This window comes from Neocloeon triangulifer, unplaced genomic scaffold (assembly GCF_031216515.1).
Source record: "Neocloeon triangulifer isolate White Clay Creek 2 clone unplaced genomic scaffold, ASM3121651v1 ptg000008l, whole genome shotgun sequence".
Taxonomy (NCBI): domain Eukaryota; kingdom Metazoa; phylum Arthropoda; class Insecta; order Ephemeroptera; family Baetidae; genus Neocloeon; species Neocloeon triangulifer.
Genome location: NW_026775550.1, coordinates 2,359,228 through 2,376,821, shown reverse-complemented (window position 1 = coordinate 2,376,821; position 17,594 = coordinate 2,359,228). Strand labels below are relative to the sequence as shown.

Below are 17,594 nucleotides of genomic sequence, written 5' to 3'. Positions count from 1 at the left end.
GAACGCCATCTGCAGGGAAATATGCAAATTAGTGAAACTAACAATGGCGGCTCCTGTTTAAATATTACACACTTTGGAATTTCAATGTTTTCGCCCAAAATCGGAGTCCTTTGCAAGCTGTTCACTTCTCATGATAAATCGACACCTCCGACAAGCGTGTGAGTGATTCGGGACATTTCCGAAGGCTCTCTCCGCCGACTTTGGCCCTTGGGAAAAAGTCCTCTGTTGAGCCCCCTTGGCTCGCATTCCTGAGCTCGCTGTCCCGTTGGTCGGAGCGCTCGCTCGCGTTTCCCTTAGTGGCCTGCGCCCCGAAAATGCCCGTTTTCGGGCCGAACTTCGTTCCAAAGCGAAGCCCCTCGTCTTCACTTCACGTGAGTATTCAAAGTAAATGATTCGGGGGCGGCTCGGAGGCGGCACAGCCTCCAAACCGTCCTCCGCCTCTTGAGTGTGGCACTTCAAGATGGCGGCCGAGCCCGCCGAAGGCACATTTTGGGCCGTTGGTGGGCCTTCGGGTCCCCCGGCACTTTTGTCAGTCGGCTGACTGGCCTCCAGTACCGCCCCCGCCGCCTCCGAGAGCAACTCGAGGGCGGCAGAGGCTGTTTCGATTGAGCAATGGTAGTGACACAGTTGTGGTTCGCAGGTTGTTTGGTGAGCAGCAGCCGTGTTGGTCCGCGGAGGAGCAGATGCGGCGCGCATGCAGCCGCCGCCGCCGACCGCCGCACGTCCGGCGATGCCTAACAAGTCGAGAGCGTACAACCAGAAGGCGCTGGCCGAGATCCGCAACTCGCTGTTGCCCTTCGCCAACAGCGAGACCGCCTCCAGCGCCGCCTCCACCATCAGCCTGCTGTCCAGTACGTCGGGCGTCTCGTCCGCCAGCTCGAACAACGACTACGTCACTCAGCTCCTCAACCTTGGATACCATGAGGTGACTTGGACAATTCAATTTCATTTTTTTCAATCCAAGGAGTCGTAAATGTTGAAATTCCACTGGTGACCTCAACGGGTAGTTGTGCAACACCTGTTGATATTTCCCAGTGACCTCAAGAGTGGAAATCAACAGATTTATAACGTTAAATTTTCAATTGCTATGTAATGAAGCATAAAAAATATTAATTTTTTTTAATAGTAATTTAAAGATAAAAGGGTGAATATCATACATAGATGACTTTTTAATTTGAGAGAATATATTTTTCAGGTGCAAATCCTGCTATTAATTTATAATTCACTGTTTAAATAATTGAAATAATAAATTATCCTTTAATGAATTTTTTAATGTTGTAGGATATTGCACAGCGAGCACTGAAACAGACAGGTGGGCGGCTGGAGAGTGCCTTGGAATTGCTGCAGGACACGCGGTTGAGGCTCATCCGGAAGCCAAGCATCGAGAGTCACCGTGGCAGTCCTGCTGTGGACAGTGGGGCCGGCAGCTCTCGTTCGGACAGTCCCCGACTAGCACCGCCCTTTTCCGAGCAAGGAGGGCACCACTCTCCTCTAGGGCGGCAGTACTCGCCCATTGAAACAGCGCCCGTGCCACCTCCGAGATGCGTTTCGTCGAGTCCGCCGCCCCCAGTGCCGCCTCCGCCCGACTACCGCAGCCAGCTGCACATGAAAAGGACGTCGCCGAGAGGCACCAGTCCGGTGGCCTTGGCGCAACAGATGGCGTATGGGATGCAGCTGAATGGCTCGCCCACCCCCAAGCCGCCCCCGTCGTACCAGGCCTCCGTCCGGTGCAGCCCCACTGGCCAGGTGGCTCGGCCGATGGCCGCCTGGGGTGCGGCCAGACAGGCCACCACGCCCATAATCATGCAGTCGGTCAAGTCCACCCAAGTGCAAAAGCCCGTCCTGCAAACCGCCACTGCCCCTCCTCCCCCATCGTACGCGATGAGGCCTCAACCGCCCACGCCGCCCCCGTACCCCAAAACGCCCACGACGGAGCCCCCCAGCTACGCCATCACCATGCAGGCCCTGGCCGCTCAGAGGCAGCCTCCGACTGCCAGTACGACCGACTCGGTTGCCGCCCCCAGGCCGAGTCCCCGGGAAATGTCCTCAAGTCGAGAGCCCCCCACCATTGTGCCACCCCCAAGGGAGAACGTTTCAAGAGAGACGTCCAGAGAAAAGTATGACCATGAATCTCCTATACCAGAGCGGAAGCGGATGAGCAAGGAAAAGGAGGAGGAGAGACGAACCAGTAAAGTCAAGTGAGTAAAAACAATATTTTTCATTTTAATTTCTATGAAAAATTCTCTTGTTACAATTTTTTGTTCTTTTGAACATACAGAAATTATTAGTCATCATAGTTATAAACTATGGTTGAGGAAGGAAAGGATTTTAATTTGTGTTAGTTTGGGTTTCGTTCGTAGCGTGCGGCGACTGAGCTGTTTATTGACATGCAAGCGTATTGCGTTGAACGACCTTTCAATAAATGGCACGGGGCATGAATCATTCTAGCTTTACTTGTTCTTGGAAACTTTGTGATGAAATTGACGCGTGATTTTAACTCAATGTGATGAAATATTTCCCATTATTGCCCGACATGAACTTACCTTTTTTAAAAAAATCTATCTAATATTTTTTTATTCAACAAATTTTAATTGAAATTTTTAATTTTTTTCCAGGTATTATTCTCCACAAGCGTTCAAGTTTTACATGGAGCAGCACATAGAAAATGTGATGAAGTCTTACCACGAGCGGCTGATGCGCCGTCGGCAGCTCGAGAACGAAATGAGCAAAGTTGGTCTGAAACCGGAAGACCAGAACCTGATGCGCAAGCTGCTGTACCAGAAAGAGTCCAACTACATCCGACTGAAGCGCGCCAAGATGGACAAGTCCATGTTCACCAAGATCAAGGTGATCGGACGCGGCGCCTTTGGAGAAGTGGCGCTCGTGCGCAAGATCGACGCCAAGCATCTTTACGCTATGAAGACCCTGCGCAAGGCAGTGGTGCTCGAGCGCAACCAGGTGGCCCATGTCAAGGCCGAGCGCGACATATTGGCCGAAGCTGATAACGAGTGGGTCGTCAAGCTGTACTACAGCTTCCAGGACAGGGACAACCTCTACTTTGTGATGGACTACATTCCTGGCGGCGACCTCATGTCTCTTCTCATCAAAAAGGGAATTTTTGATGAGCTACTCGCAAGGTATGATGAATCAAAAATTGTATGGATCCATTTATATATTACAATTCAAGATATATTAGTATTATTATTTGCCATAATTTAAATGCACGGATTTATTTGCTTCTTTCAATTGGATGTTATAAGATACCAGACGAACTTGAGTAAATTGGATTTGTCTGGATTGCGAAAATTCACCTTGTCATTGACTTTGCTCAGAAGCCCCAGAGTGCAAATCTGATCGAGAATCATTTTTTGCAGGTTTTACATTGCCGAGTTAACTTGCGCTGTTGAAAGCGTGCACAAGATGGGCTTCATACACCGTGATATCAAACCTGACAACATCCTCATTGACAAGGACGGCCACATCAAACTGACCGACTTTGGTCTCTGCACCGGATTCCGTTGGACGCACAACTCCAAATATTACCAGCGGAATGGTGAGAATTTATAACCAACCATTAAAAAAAAACTCATGTCAATTTTAAAGGTGAACACGGCCGGCAAGACTCGATGGACCACGCGGAAGGTTGGAGCAATGAGTGCCGATGCAACAACCCCATGAAACCGCTCGAGAGGCGGCGCAAACGTGAACACCAGCGCTGCCTGGCCCATTCGCTCGTGGGCACGCCAAATTACATCGCACCAGAGGTCCTCTTGAGACAGGGCTACACGCAGCTGTGCGATTGGTGGAGTGTCGGCGTCATTCTCTACGAAATGCTCGTCGGGCAGCCACCATTCCTTGCCAACACACCTGAACATACACAATACAAGGTGTGTATTTAAAACTTTATCGACTGAATCATTCACTTTGTATTCCGCATTATTGGGTTTAAATGTCCATTGCATTTTATTATCAGCGGACTAAAAACATAAATATTACTTAAAGAGAAATTTAATTCAGAAATCGATACAAATTCAAATTGACAATTAACAGATGTTTAAACAAAAATCATTGGGAATCCACAGGTGATCCACTGGCAGGACACGCTGCACATACCGGAGCAGGCCCAGTTGTCTCCAGAGGCGAGTGACCTGATCCTGAAACTGTGCACCTCTCCAGAGCAGCGGCTGGGCAAGAACGCGTGCGAGGTCAAGGCGCACGGCTTCTTCCGCGAGATCGACTTCGACAAGGGTCTGCGCTCGCAGAAGGCGCCGTTTGTGCCTCACCTGGACAACCCGACCGACACGTCCAACTTTGACGACATCGACGCCGACAAGGTGCGCAGCAGCTGCGGCGGCGGTTCGAGCGACTCCGACCAGGACTTCAACCGGCCCTTCCACGGCTTCTTCGAGTTCACCTTCCGGCGCTTCTTCGACGACGGCGGCGGCGGACCTCCGTACCCTCGATTGCCAGTCATGCCGCCTGATGCCGAGCACGACCCTAGCACAGCGCAGGGTCCTGTCTACGTGTGACGGTCGGGCGGGGGCCTCGCGGCCCCCGCCAGCCCTGCCCACGACTAGTCTGCCGCCGCCGCTGCGCCGTGATACTCCGTCCGGACTCTGGGCCACGCCCCCACTTCTGTGATTCTCGATGATTTTTGTCGAATAAAACGTCTATGAACCTTTGCAATTTTATTTGCCATGCAAATTGTGTCGTTTCAATCTCCGCCGCCGATGTGCTTCTCACTTCTGATTAAGGTTTGCTTGTTTAACGTTGCTCCCAAGAGAGGCAGATGCTGTTGAAATTTGTGTCTAAATGTTGATATTTTTTCCCAGTGAACTGGCCTTTCTTATGAGCAATAATCGCAATGTGAATTAGTGCAGCTCTGCCTTCAAAACTACTTGTTCAGTTGCAGAATGTTTTTGTAGTCGTCGATGATTCTGTCGGCTCTGGAAACAGAAAATTTATTTTGTCATTAGATCGAAGAAACAGGCAATCTTGAAGGCTGTGAAGTTCTATATTAAAAGATCACTTTTATTGATGAGAAAATGAATGATTTATATAAAATCTTGTTATCAAGGTTCTGTTGTAAATAGTAAACCGTTGCTTGAATTCAGAGATGATAAATGTGAATTATTTAAAAAAATGAAAATGTTTGGGTACCTGAATGGATAATTATCAAGTTTGCTGAGAAAATCTTGTGCAGTGTCAATGCAATTATACGAAATATAATGCTGGATTTTGCCAGTTATAATGAAAAACGTTTTAAATTTTTATTTTTTGCCCTGAACGACTAATATTGCAGAGAGCTCTATGATTTTTTAACAACTCTTTTAAAGAGAAAATATGAACCAAAAATTCAAATGTTTCTTTATGTTTGACTTAATTTGTGCTGAATTTTCCTCAATTTATTTAAGAATTTCAAAAACTTACCTGGCCCTGGTACACTCGGTGAAAATAATTCTGGCAAACGGAGGGCAGATGTGGTCCGGCTCGTTGAGTCTTGCGTGCAGCATCCACCCTGTGGACAGGCCGAACACCAAGTGCGGCCACCACCGGCCGGACACCTTGTCCTGCACCGCCAGCTGGCCGATGGAGGCGAGGGCGGCCGCCAAAATGGAGAGAGAGGGGTGCAGCAGGTACGAGAGGCCGGCGACGGCCCCTGAAACGGCCGCGGCCGTTCCATCGTCGCGGCCCCTGTTCTGCGCCACCAGGCACCGCGTCCAGCGCTGCAGGGCCACGTAGGCGGCCAGGAAGGCCGGGAAGCTCCAGGCGGAGGCGGCCGCCGATCGGGCGCCGCCGCCGACGGGCCTCCGGTTTAGCAGGTCGCGGGCCAGAGGAACGACGACGCGCAGGCCGCCCAGAATGGCGCCGAAAGTCGCGAGCCGGGCGGCGCCGCGCACCCCGTGGTCCACGCAGGCCACCGAATGCTCCTTCTCGGACTGCGCTGGACACTTTTCCGGGTAGAAAAACCACGGCAGGGAGGTCGGTTTGCTCAGGTGCTGCAGCCGCACCAAGGCCGCGCTCAAAGCGCTGAAAAGCGCCGTTTCCAGCACCAGCATCCTCTTCCGCCGCCAAATCACCTTCCGAACTCCATATTCCACCGCCTGAATTGCAATTAATTTTGATATTAAAACGTACAATTTTTCAAGAGATACACTTAATATTGAAATTAAAAATAAAACTTCAGCAATTTTAGAAATAAAAAATAAAACCACCAAAAACGTTTACACGACCGGCTGTGCAATTAAGTTGATTATTGAAAATGGTTTCTGAGCTTCCAATCTGCTGGAATTATAAAATTTTAAAAATATCGACACCCGAATTAGCATTGAAAACTAGCAAAAATTTTAAAAGACCTGAAATCGCACAAGTTTCTGAGTGATTTTTTTACATTTATTTTTATTAAAAATGTTGCAAATAATATAAATCAATGACTTTTTGTAATTTTCATTAATTTTGATTTACATAAATTATTGTTCTTTTAAATGCAATCGATTTAAGATAAATTTCAAATTTGTATTATAAAATTGTATAAAACATTAAAAAAAAAATCCGTTATTTTATGTCCAAAGCCGACGTGTAAAAGTATGCAACTATTTTGCCTACAAACCCTCTAAATTTCGGGTTTTTCCATTGTAACATGTAAGAAAAAAAATTAAAAGTCCTTACAGCAACATAAAAGTAGGAGGCGAATGTGCGAACTTCGGAAATATCTTGCGTCAGGATAGACAAAAGACCAGCCACAGATCCAGGACCGAGACCCACAAACCACCAGCGGAATCGGCCAAACAACCACCTGCAGAACAAGGTATTGAACTCTTCAATTATAATAATAATAATTTTTTCCTTTTTTAAAATTGATAAAAGAAGTTAAAGTTTAGTACCGTTAAAAATTTCTTTCTAGAAAAATTAAATTTATTTATAATCAAGAATAATTTATAAACTGACGATGGTAATATATTTTGTTTAACTTATACATTTTTTCTTGTGCTAATTTTTGAATTCAATCAGGCTCTTTTTTTAAACTATTTGAAGGAGACTAGAAGATTTGAAATAAAAAAATAAATATTAAAAACAAAGAATATCATCAATCTCTTCTCTCTTTTGCATTCAAAGAAATATTCATGCTCTTGGAAGATGTAATTTATTAAAAACATCAGGCACGCGGGTTGCGTGCGAATCGCAAATTACTTCTCTTTTTGCCAATAAAAGCTGCAGAGGAATTGTGCAAATACAGTTAGCGCCGGCTTGATATATTATTACATCAGCCGGAATATCATTATTTCGGCGAGCCGCGCGTCCGCTGGCTTATATATTTTTTCCTCCGCGCCGAACCCGGACTTGGCGCTTTTTTCGCGCAACAAATATAAATCGAGTGTGTTTTGATAGAGAGCGCGATTTGGCCAAATATAAATCGCATTTGTTCGGAATTTGGATCCGGATGCTGGCGAAATTAAAAACGAGCCAAGCAGCAAAATAAATGGAAAGAGATCTAAACGAGACGGCGCTGAATCACAACTCGCTCTCGGTCGGTATGTGCACGAACGAGACTGCCTTGATTGCAGGCTGCTGCGATAATAATAATTATTCCCGAGAAACCAGTTGCTTTAAACAAAGATCTTTAAAGGTCTTTATGATTATTGAAGAAATATTTATTTTTAATGCATTTAAATTGGAAACAAATAAAATATGGCTTTTGTCATCCTCACTCAATAGAATTCATTAAAAATTGATATTTTAACAAAAAATACTGACTTTGGCAATTTCTTTAAATTTTAATGATCATATACAAATTCAGTTTTATTTTCATTAATTTCGTTCATTGAAATCTCCAAAAATTTACAACTTTGTTGTGGGTGGAATTCATGTCTGCCTAAATTTCTATTTTTAATTTTTTTTTTAAATTAACACAAATAAAGCGTAAGTTAGGATAAAATTTAAATCTTTTCATAGCATATTTGTATTTTTGCAACTAAATAGATGTCACGGCCCATTCAAGAGACGAACCTGGCACGACATTTAAATAAAAACGAGGCATTCCATGCGTTTGCTCATTAGTTGTAAATCAGCCATCTCTCGCGGAGCCGGACTGTTGAGTGTGTGTGTTGCTCGATATAATAGCCGTCGATTCTGGACCACTCTCTCGTGGGATGCGAGGAATGCGAGCGATGCGAGGAATTTTTCGGCCTCCAGTGAGTGGCGTGAAATTGAAAAACAACACAAACCGCGAGCCGCCGCCGCCGCCGCCGCGCGCAAGCGAGCTATTATAAAAGTCAAACCGGAGCACCTGGCCCATGAATCACCCAGGGCCATTGTGCCCCCAGATTACCCCGCCCACGCGTTTTCCCCCGCGAAGCAAATTGGCCGCGGCCGCCGCTACATCATTTGGCTCTCATTGTTCAGAGGCGGTGGTAAAAAAATCCTCGGTTATTCTTTTGCGCGCAAATCGATCGTGTCGAGCGGAAATTCCGAAAGAAGTCGCGAAAACCGGGAATCCCGCCGAATATGAGATTCTCCTCGATTTTCCATGGGAAAACGCACGATGCCAGTCAAGGAGATTTGTGGAGTATGCAATCAGGTGATTCATTGGGGATTTCCTTCATTTTTAAAAATATAAATTGATAAAAAAAATACTTTTATTTAAATTTACAAATTTGTTTACATTGTGCAAAGTTTCCTTTTTTTAATTTTGTTGATTTATTCTTCATATTTTCTAAATTAAAATTACAGTTTAGTAAAAAAAATTATGTTACCATTTACGCGCATTAATAGAATCAAATAAAAAAAAACTAATTTTGAAAGACACGTTGCATTTGCCTTAATTTCAATTACATTTCTTCTATTTTGGTGAGGAATGATAAAACATTGAAAATATTTTCCTCGATTAATAAAACATTAATAAAACCTTTTGGTAAAAAATAAAGCAATCAATGGAAAAAATGGAGCAGCGTTAGAGTTTTTTTCTTAGTAACTTTAGAGACAATTTTTATTTTTCTACTTTGTGTATATTAATTTGATTATTTAAATTACCTAAATAAATTTTCGCGAAGAATTTTTCTTTCAAAAGGAACTGTTTTTGTTGAAGAGCCTCTCTCTGTGACTGACATAATGCGCTCGAGAGACCGACTGTTATCTTTTGTACGTTCGATGCCATTCAATTAAAGCAGACCGATTTTGGAAAAATTCTGTTCCGCATTCCGACGAATTAGGGGGTCCTCTGTGATCGTAAATAGACGCCGAGGATCACAATTGCCAACAACTCTTTTATCGTTTAACAGGCAATCATTTTCATCAAAGGAGAAATTCTTGCGCGCAGATGCGCCTTTGTATTCTAATGGCACACACACACCTCTCATCTCGGCCATAAATCAATCCATCGCGGCTATCTTTAGCTACTGGATTCGGCGCCTCCCAAAACTATCTCAGCCGGTTCTTTATAGTGGTTCGGTCTCAAATATAATTTTAATTATCTATATTAAAAAATGTAGAAAATAGCAAACGGCCTTATTTTATTTTTATAAGAAAACAAGTTTTTTTAATAAAAATATTTGTTTCATTGTTCTATTTTTTATTCAATCGATTTAATCATTTAACGTTTCAACAAACCCGTTTTGAGATTCACAAAAAGCGCAACGGAAATTACGCAACAATGTATCCTCTCCGTGTAAATAATATTTGCCTATTACTTTACAATCTCCCTGCAGAGACTGTGTCTAATAGAATTAACATTACTTAGAATGTCAATGGAAAAATTGAAGCCGGCGAAATTAGGTGGACAATTTTTGAACCTCCTGGGGCACTCAAGACATCATAAGAATACTTCAGACTCAAAGTCATCGAGTGAGACATTTTTAATATTCATCTTTTACTGAATTTATCACTTTGGCTAACAATTGAAATTAATAATTTCCAAATAACTCTGTTTTTTATTTTTTTTTTCATTCATAACTTAATAAATTTTAACTAAAATATATTAAAAATTATTAATTAAAATGTGACTAAAATAAATAATTAAAAATAAAAAAATTATAAATTTTTATTAAAATTAACAATGCTTGATTAAATTTGCTCATGTTATTATTTTTTTATCAATGGTGATTGCGTTGATTGTTTCATTAATTTATGTATTTATGGCATAATATTATATAAGTTTAATTGGAGCGTAATTGATAATTTAAAAAAACCATAAATAATAATCATAAGTAAAAATGGAACATTAATTGTAGATTTATGTATATTTTGTTAAAAAATATTATTAAAGATCATGTATGCAATCCATCTGCAGAATTTCATTGAAATTGTTAGAAATAATTATTTTTCACTGATATTAAAAATAATTGAATAAGAAATTTTCGAAGATCACGAGAGACTTATATTTTTAACGCTTGCATTATTTGTTCTCATTTCACTTACTCATTAATTTTGTAATTAAAATTTTTGAACTTGTCTTTTTCTTTCAAATTTAATGCTTGTCGTCCCCGCATGAATACAATCCTTCCTAATTAAACGCACGCAGGAAGGAGAATATCATAATAAAACGTTTCATTAGCATAAACGATTATAATGGGTAATGAGCTTTTTATAGATCAAGAAGTCATATAAATGCGAAATGTTATTATTGATGCATCACGTATGGAGAGAGCAGCAGAAATAATTCATAAGTAATGCACACAGAGCGCGCGAGGTGACGGACAGGAAACAAAGTTGCAGTCTCATCAAACGAGAGCGCGGCGTTTTCGCCCAATGCAACATTATCCTTGGAGGCCGCGGCTTACGCGGAGCCTACCTCATTTTCAAAACACACGTAATAATCACTACGCAAAAGCGCTAAAAAAAATTGAGGAAAAAAAGACCAAAAGATTTCACAATCGGAACAGAAAAGTCTCCAAGAATGGTTTGAAATTTGAAAGAATTAAAAGTTATAAATAAGAAAAAAATCTCACCTGAAACCGCAAATCGAACCGACGATTCCTGACGCCAGGGTGGCCCCCAGCAAACTGACCCTGACTATTTTGAGCGGCAGCCGATTGATTTCCTCCCTCAGGGCCTTCCCTTTGGCGCCGCCGACGACCAATTTGGCCTGAATTTGGAAAAAAGGGTTAAAAGTTTCTAATTTTAGCAAGTTTTTTTTTGTTATATATAAAAGTCTAATGGAAAAAAACTGACCAGGAAGAAGATGAGCATGTAGGGGGTGGTGCCGAGGGCGCCGTCGCGGCCCATGAGGAGGAACTCGGAGCGGCAGGTGGCCCCGGGCCAGGGGTGCACCAGGTCGCCGCAGGGGTGGTGGGCCACGAGCCGCTCGAACTTGCTGCCGGCCGCCATAATGCCTCGCTCGCGATCGCCGCTCAACAAATGCAAATTCATCGCGGCCGCCGCCGGCGCCGTCACGACCAAAGGATGCAGTTTCACAGAAAAGCGGCTCCGTTTCGTGCGAAGGAATTTTTATGGCGCGCATGCCGCGCATAATTGCGCCCGAAAATCAGCCCACCGACCCCCACAGCCATACATTATATTTTTACTGAAAGAAAAACGAGTAAAAAAATTTAACACATACGGTAGTGTATATTTTTTCGGCTGAAAACTCTCAAAAGACAGGCGAGCCGCCCCGAGTGGTCCTCGTCTTATCGCGACCTGGGTGTTTACGGAGCTACGGCCTTATAAAAAAAAACATAAGATTTCCCACCAAATTTTGCGAAAAATTGTATTTCAAAAGTAAAATATATAAAATTTTAATATTCATTTTGTTGGAAATTTATTTTTTGAAGAAATTGATTAGTTTGAGTAACTTTTTTGCACCTCTTTGAATGAACTTGAGGGTGAGTGACCAGCGAAAGGGCGGTGAGGGTGAAAGCGGGCGACCCCCCACCACCAACAGACCCTGCCGCGAGCCTCGCGTTTGTCCGGCCGGTCGTCTTTCTCTTCTCTATTCCGCGGCCAGGACTCGACCTGCAAGCACCTCCAACAAGGGATACCCTTCCTGTGACCACAATCCGCAGCAGCCAAGTGAGACCAATTTCATTTTCACCACCCTTATTTCAGGTGCAATTGCAAGCATTCAAATTTTTATAAAGTTCATCGATTCCTGATTAAATTCTCTATAAAATTGAATTTTTATACTTTAATTATTCAGTTAAACTTCCCTGATTCCCGCAAATGAATTTTTTTAATTAATTGTTAATCTTTTTTGACGAAAAAATAAAAAACCAAATTAATTGCATTTTGGGTTTTTGTCCAATTTGCTTTTCTTCTTTGATTTTTCTGTTCGTGGATCTCATAAACTTTTATTTGCCGGAGAAAAGTAATTTACAGCGCGAGATGAATCTTTCTTTCTCAGTCAATCGAGGGCACACGAAGGAATTTTCCTCATTCATTGCTCGCTGGCCGAGCGCACATGCCTGGCTAAACATTTATTCACAAAGGAAATTGCTGCGAGCTGATTCAGATTGCAGTAAGCGCGCGTGAGTGTGTTTGTGCCGCGCGCAACTTATTAATAAATCATATATATAAAATAAAAATCGCGCGCTCCGTTTTGCGTCACAAACAAAGGTTCTTAATTTTGCTGTTGCGACCCCGGCGGCTGCCGCGAATTATGCGCCAAAACAGTTTCTGCAGATTCCTATTTTTGGCCAAAGCTGCTTTTTCTACTCATAGCGAAGAAATTGAGGACGTGTTTTTGCGTTTGCTGATTTTTCTTTCGTTGCGCGTGCGGGAGCTGGTTTTCTTTTTTGCTCTTTTATATTCTAATTCGCATTCTCGTCATGTTTGCTCTCTCGCGCGGACGCGTTTTCCATTCCGGGGCCGAGTGTTTTTCTCCGGTCACTTTCTCACTTTCGTGCCCACCGCGCGTTTTATATTTCATTATATATTGTCGTCCCCACTTCATATATATATACATTTATTTTCTACTTCTTGTTGTCAATTAATTCGGCGACTCGGCGTCAACGAGCAGCGCGTTCACTTTTCGCTGAACGAAATTCGATGACCCCGGCCCTGCTCGCATTGTTAATTGCGGCTTTTTTGCGCCGATTTTCCACGTATACGAGAAGAGACGAACCAATATGAACCCTTCAGTTCTTTCTCTCGCATGCAGCTCGTCGGCCTGCACAATTATTCGATTTTTCGATGGCAATAAAAGGAGCCGGCCGGTCTCGATCATTTTTATTATTGATTCCGACTAAGCAGGTGAAAAAAAACCGCTCTTGCTCTGCCTGGTGGAAATTTTCGTCGCTCCGCCGCCGCGCGTTTTTGCCACCGAATAAAAGAGAAGCAGACTTTGCGTTTTACGGCGAGAATCTTAAAAATTTCCATTCAATCCGGGCTCTGTTGGTTTCATTGCTTTCCGTATAAGGAATCCCCCAGCAATTATCTCATCAAATGAATGCTTCAAATTCTTATTCCGAGCGGCTCATTGTTATGTAAGAGCAATTTAAAATGCCAAAACAAAAAATTGTAAATATTTATTTTGACTTTTAACTCAGTTTTAATGTTAATTATTACAAATTTAATTATTAATTAGTTATTTATTTGTAACGCTTCCCAAAATGTTCAACAAAAATCTCTTATTTTTATTCATTTTTATTTTTTTATAAGTTAAGAGTGAATTTTTTTAAAGATTGCAAATGAAGTGAATTTTAAATAAACCATATAATAGCTGAGTATATTTGAATTTTAGAAAAGTTTTAATTTCTTTTAAAATTTTGATATTACTATAATTTTATTCTTAAAATTTTTTACTATGTTACTTTATTAAGGGTATTTCGTCTTAATTTATTCAAAATCTGCATTTCAATTGATTCAATTCATTTCATATTTTAGTTAAACTATCATTTTTTTGCCAAATTTTCATATCTTTGAAATTTTAACCTAAAATATTTCATAAGCATCGGCAACACAAACAACACGTTTTTATTTTTTTACCACCTGCAAGTTCCCCGTACGAATATTAATTGCCATTAACAATCTGTTGACAGGGAAAGCATTGTAATCAAGTTGTCCCGAGACAAGAGCAGCAAAAAGCAGCCAAAATGTCGATGACCTGCGCGAGGTGTTCGCCACTTTTGTGCCTTGTGCCGCTGCTGTTCGCTCTGACGAGTGCCGCCCCTTTGGCGTCCAGCAACACTTCTTCCTCTTCTTCCACCACTTCTTCCACTTTGCAAACCACAACCACCACCCTCTCGACCACCGCTCCGACCACGCAAGAATCCACCGGCACTTCCCAAATGTCCACCTCGACGGCCTGGCCCGAGTACGAACAGGCGGCCACGACGCTGGCCGCCGAGGAGACCAACGAGGAGGAGATCAGGCTGTGGCCGGGCTACTGGATCAAGACGGACGCGGACCAGGAGGAGGCGCAGGAGAGCAGCAACGTCGACTACCGCACCGAGGTCTATCACATCGCCGACCTCTTTTCGACAGCGAATTCTTCAAAATCGTCCGACGAGTAATTTAATTATATAAATCAAAGTAATTGAAAAAAATAGAAGAGAAGAATTAGCCATTTCAGGTTACTTGATGCCAAACTCTGATCATACATTTTCATTCTCCATAATTGTCACAATTTTTACTTCATTTTTCCCCAGACAATTAAAAATTACAGAGCAATTAATGCCAAATATACTCATGTCGACGGTTGATTGCTGAAAATAGTTTTTAGCCCTCATTCCTCATTTTTTGTTTGTTTTGCATTTACCTGGAAAGGCGTCTATTATCAATTTGTGTAAAATGCATTTTAATTACTACTTCAGGAGAGTCTTCGGTACGTATATTTTTAGATTTTAAGAGCTACGACGGACTGTCCTACCTCCAGGAAAAGTACTCTTTCGAATGGTTCTATTTTTTTGCGGGACGGCGCCTCTCGATTCGAGGCGTTTTGATTTTGTTAGTTGACTGACTTTGTGAAAAAAATTCCATGTACAAATTAAGCGATCACGCAGCAGTTTTATTACTTTTAGACGCTGCTACAATTTATTGTGAAATGCCGGATGGTCTGAGCTGGACAGCATCTTTTAAAATTTTGCAAATTAAAAAAAGAAGATATTTTTATGCAAATTTCCTTTGAGCCTCAGACCCTAAGCATTGAAGATTTTCTACTCCCTTGTTTACTCCCAATGTAATTTTAGTAATTTTTATTAAATAAATACATTAATTTATAGAACGAGGAAACATTTTATTTATTACCAACGATTCCAGGGCATTCGGAAATGAATGGCTTTGATTGTGGTCCTCACTCTAAATGCCATTTTTGTTTGTTTTTATTCACCTCTATAATTTGTAAAGTTATACATTTCTTAACTATTGAATAATCACATGTGTGCTTGAATCGAGTAATCATTTCACTGGCTGCAAATAATCAATAAGTGGAATCAATTATTGGTTGGCAGCGAATCTTTGGTCTCTGCTCTCACAATAATGAAAAGGTTAAGGGCTCACTCGAGCAGGAACATCCTCCGGTAGAGGAGGAGGGCGATGGCCACCAGCAGGCCCAGAATCACGGCCTGGCTTCCAGCGACACTACTGTCGGCGGCCGCTTGCTCCGTTTGCTGCTGCAGCGCTTCCGGCTCCATGGCAGGACCAATTTGACTGAAAAAATTTATAAACCGATCAAGTTTCAAAAACATGGAACTTTAAATTGTATCATTTTAACCATTTATAAAATAAATAAGACTAAAATAACAAAAAAATAAATGAATATTTTCAAATTTATCATTTTTATAAATTTAAATTGTCTGGTTGTTCTAAATTTTTTTTTAACTAATCAAGACACCAAAAATAAAACGATTCCAATTCCTCTCAACAAAAATGAAAATGATTTAAATTTTTCATTTGTTATTTAATAAAATTTAAACTATAGTTTTCATAATTTTAGAGTAGAAGTTCACGATCGAGGGTTGATTCATGGTGATTTGAATTTAGATTAAGCTTTTCGTCGATGGTTTTTGTGAGTTAAGTGAGTTTTCAGAACTTCTAAAAAAAAATAATTAAATAAATTACAGGGTAAACCATCATTTTGTGTGCGTTGGGTAAAAGCAGGGGAAGATATTTGAAAGTTCGATCTTAATTATATGTTCTCATTTTCATTAACTACAATAATTTTGGACCAAGTTAACATTTTTAGATAAAATAAAATTATAAGCCAATTTTTGAAACCATCTAAACATTCTTAAAATCTTAAAATCTCAATGGACAAGGTCACCGCCGTAATTATAAAAATGATTTATCAAAATATCATGTCGATCAAACAACAATAGCACCTTCTATCAAAAAGCCAAAGTCCAAAACGACTTTCTCTCTGGCACGTTCATTGCATTCACCCCAAGTGATACTTAAGGGTTTTTTTTTTGCTCAATTAAATAACCTTTTTTATTAAATAATTGATATTGATTGAAAAAAATGGGAAAAAATATAAAATTTACTTTAAATTTCAAATTTACCAATTCTGAGCTGAAGAATTTTGTGCTGGGTCCTCCTCCTTGAAGGTGATTTGTCCGACGAGCTCACTCTCCTCGCTTGAGAGCGGCTGGGCCTCTTCCTCGGAGGCCAAATGCCCCGCAATGTGGCCGCACTGGCTGCAGCTCCAGTTGGCCGACTTCTTGGCCAAGACGCGGCGTTCCTCGGGCGTGTAGTCCAGGGCGCCTATTGTACCCTGGCCGTCCGAGGGCATGAAGGCCACCAGCGCCAGCAGGGCGGTGCGGATGGACCACGATGGCTGCCAGGTCTCAGGGTGGTGCCCTGAGATGCTCAGGCAAATCTTTTTGTTGACTTCAAAACGACCACTGGGCTGAAATTAATAATACAATTTATATTCAAGAATAACCTAATTTTTTACTTAAGACAAATAAAAAAAATGACATATTATTATTTGTGTTAACATTGTAAAAAAACTGAAGTTTCATCATCCAGGAAGCACATTTTAATAAAAGCGCGACCAACAAAGTGCATCAAATTAACATTTTAGTAGGTCACAAAGCAGTGACAAATGACGTTGACATTACACAAAAATAAATGTTTTGAATGTCAATTGAAAAAATAATATGTCCATCATCTTATTATTTAATATGAAAAGTAAGTTGAAATGATCTGAGTCTGATCATAAAATACAGAAATAAAAATCACACCGTTAACAAGATGATGTTTGGCGGCTTCATTGGGTACTCTGGAGGCAGAAGGATGCGCCCGTGGTAAAGGCCGCCCTCGAAGTCCGTGCCCGAAGGCCCTCGGACCGTGAAATGCCACTCGAACAAGTTGTCTTCGAGCGGCCTCGCCCAGTAGTGGTCCGTGGCCGCCTGCAACTCGCAGGCCTCGCGCATAATGCGCTTCACGGCTGAAAATTGTAGGTTTTGTTCTTATAATTAGTGACGGAAATTTTAAACGGAAATTACCAGGGCTTTTGGCGTTGTACTTGCCGTCCATGACGTGGCCCTCTCACGTCGGCCGGCCGTCCAAAATTGATAAAAACTGGGAAAATCACACTTGGAATGAAGGCTGAATTTAGTTGCTGCCCGTGTCAGCTGAGATAACAATGAGCTGGACGGGCATTTAAATGATCAAGTGAGGTGTACAATCAGGAGAGGAAAATGTGAGAATATTAGTGGAAA

General features: G+C 41.8%; 4 protein-coding genes across 5 annotated transcripts; 2 read left to right on the top strand and 2 right to left on the bottom strand.

Annotated features, from left to right (window-relative positions):
• Positions 1-13: 13 nt before the first annotated feature.
• Positions 14-5,252, top strand: LOC132194988 (serine/threonine-protein kinase LATS1). The gene is made up of 7 exons (XM_059616645.1): positions 14-371; positions 641-925; positions 1,282-2,198; positions 2,616-3,137; positions 3,375-3,553; positions 3,604-3,887; positions 4,083-5,252. The coding sequence occupies exons 2-7, from the start codon at positions 695-697 to the stop codon at positions 4,527-4,529; spliced, it is 2,580 nt and encodes an 859-aa protein (XP_059472628.1). The 5' UTR covers positions 14-371; positions 641-694; the 3' UTR covers positions 4,530-5,252.
• Positions 3,963-11,518, bottom strand: LOC132194992 (uncharacterized). The gene is made up of 5 exons (XM_059616652.1): positions 11,167-11,518; positions 10,944-11,080; positions 6,670-6,796; positions 5,431-6,104; positions 3,963-4,946 (listed from the first exon to the last, which is right to left on the bottom strand). The coding sequence occupies exons 1-5, from the start codon at positions 11,362-11,364 to the stop codon at positions 4,895-4,897; spliced, it is 1,188 nt and encodes a 395-aa protein (XP_059472635.1). The 5' UTR covers positions 11,365-11,518; the 3' UTR covers positions 3,963-4,894.
• Positions 11,519-11,815: 297 nt separating this feature from the next.
• LOC132194592 (uncharacterized) lies at positions 11,816-15,148 on the top strand. Its single transcript, XM_059615966.1, has 2 exons — positions 11,816-12,003; positions 13,971-15,148. The coding sequence occupies exon 2, from the start codon at positions 14,025-14,027 to the stop codon at positions 14,442-14,444; it is 420 nt and encodes a 139-aa protein (XP_059471949.1). The 5' UTR covers positions 11,816-12,003; positions 13,971-14,024; the 3' UTR covers positions 14,445-15,148.
• On the bottom strand, positions 14,986-17,540 carry LOC132194591 (ubiquitin-conjugating enzyme E2 J1-like). 2 transcript variants are annotated; one of them, XM_059615965.1, is made up of 5 exons: positions 17,379-17,540; positions 17,115-17,320; positions 16,431-16,777; positions 15,405-15,579; positions 14,986-15,339 (listed from the first exon to the last, which is right to left on the bottom strand). In XM_059615965.1, the coding sequence occupies exons 1-4, from the start codon at positions 17,407-17,409 to the stop codon at positions 15,426-15,428; spliced, it is 738 nt and encodes a 245-aa protein (XP_059471948.1). In that variant the 5' UTR covers positions 17,410-17,540; the 3' UTR covers positions 14,986-15,339; positions 15,405-15,425. The 2 variants fall into 2 exon arrangements, with proteins under 2 accessions (XP_059471948.1, XP_059471946.1); XM_059615963.1 differs by having other exon boundaries at positions 14,993-15,579.
• Positions 17,541-17,594: the final 54 nt, after the last annotated feature.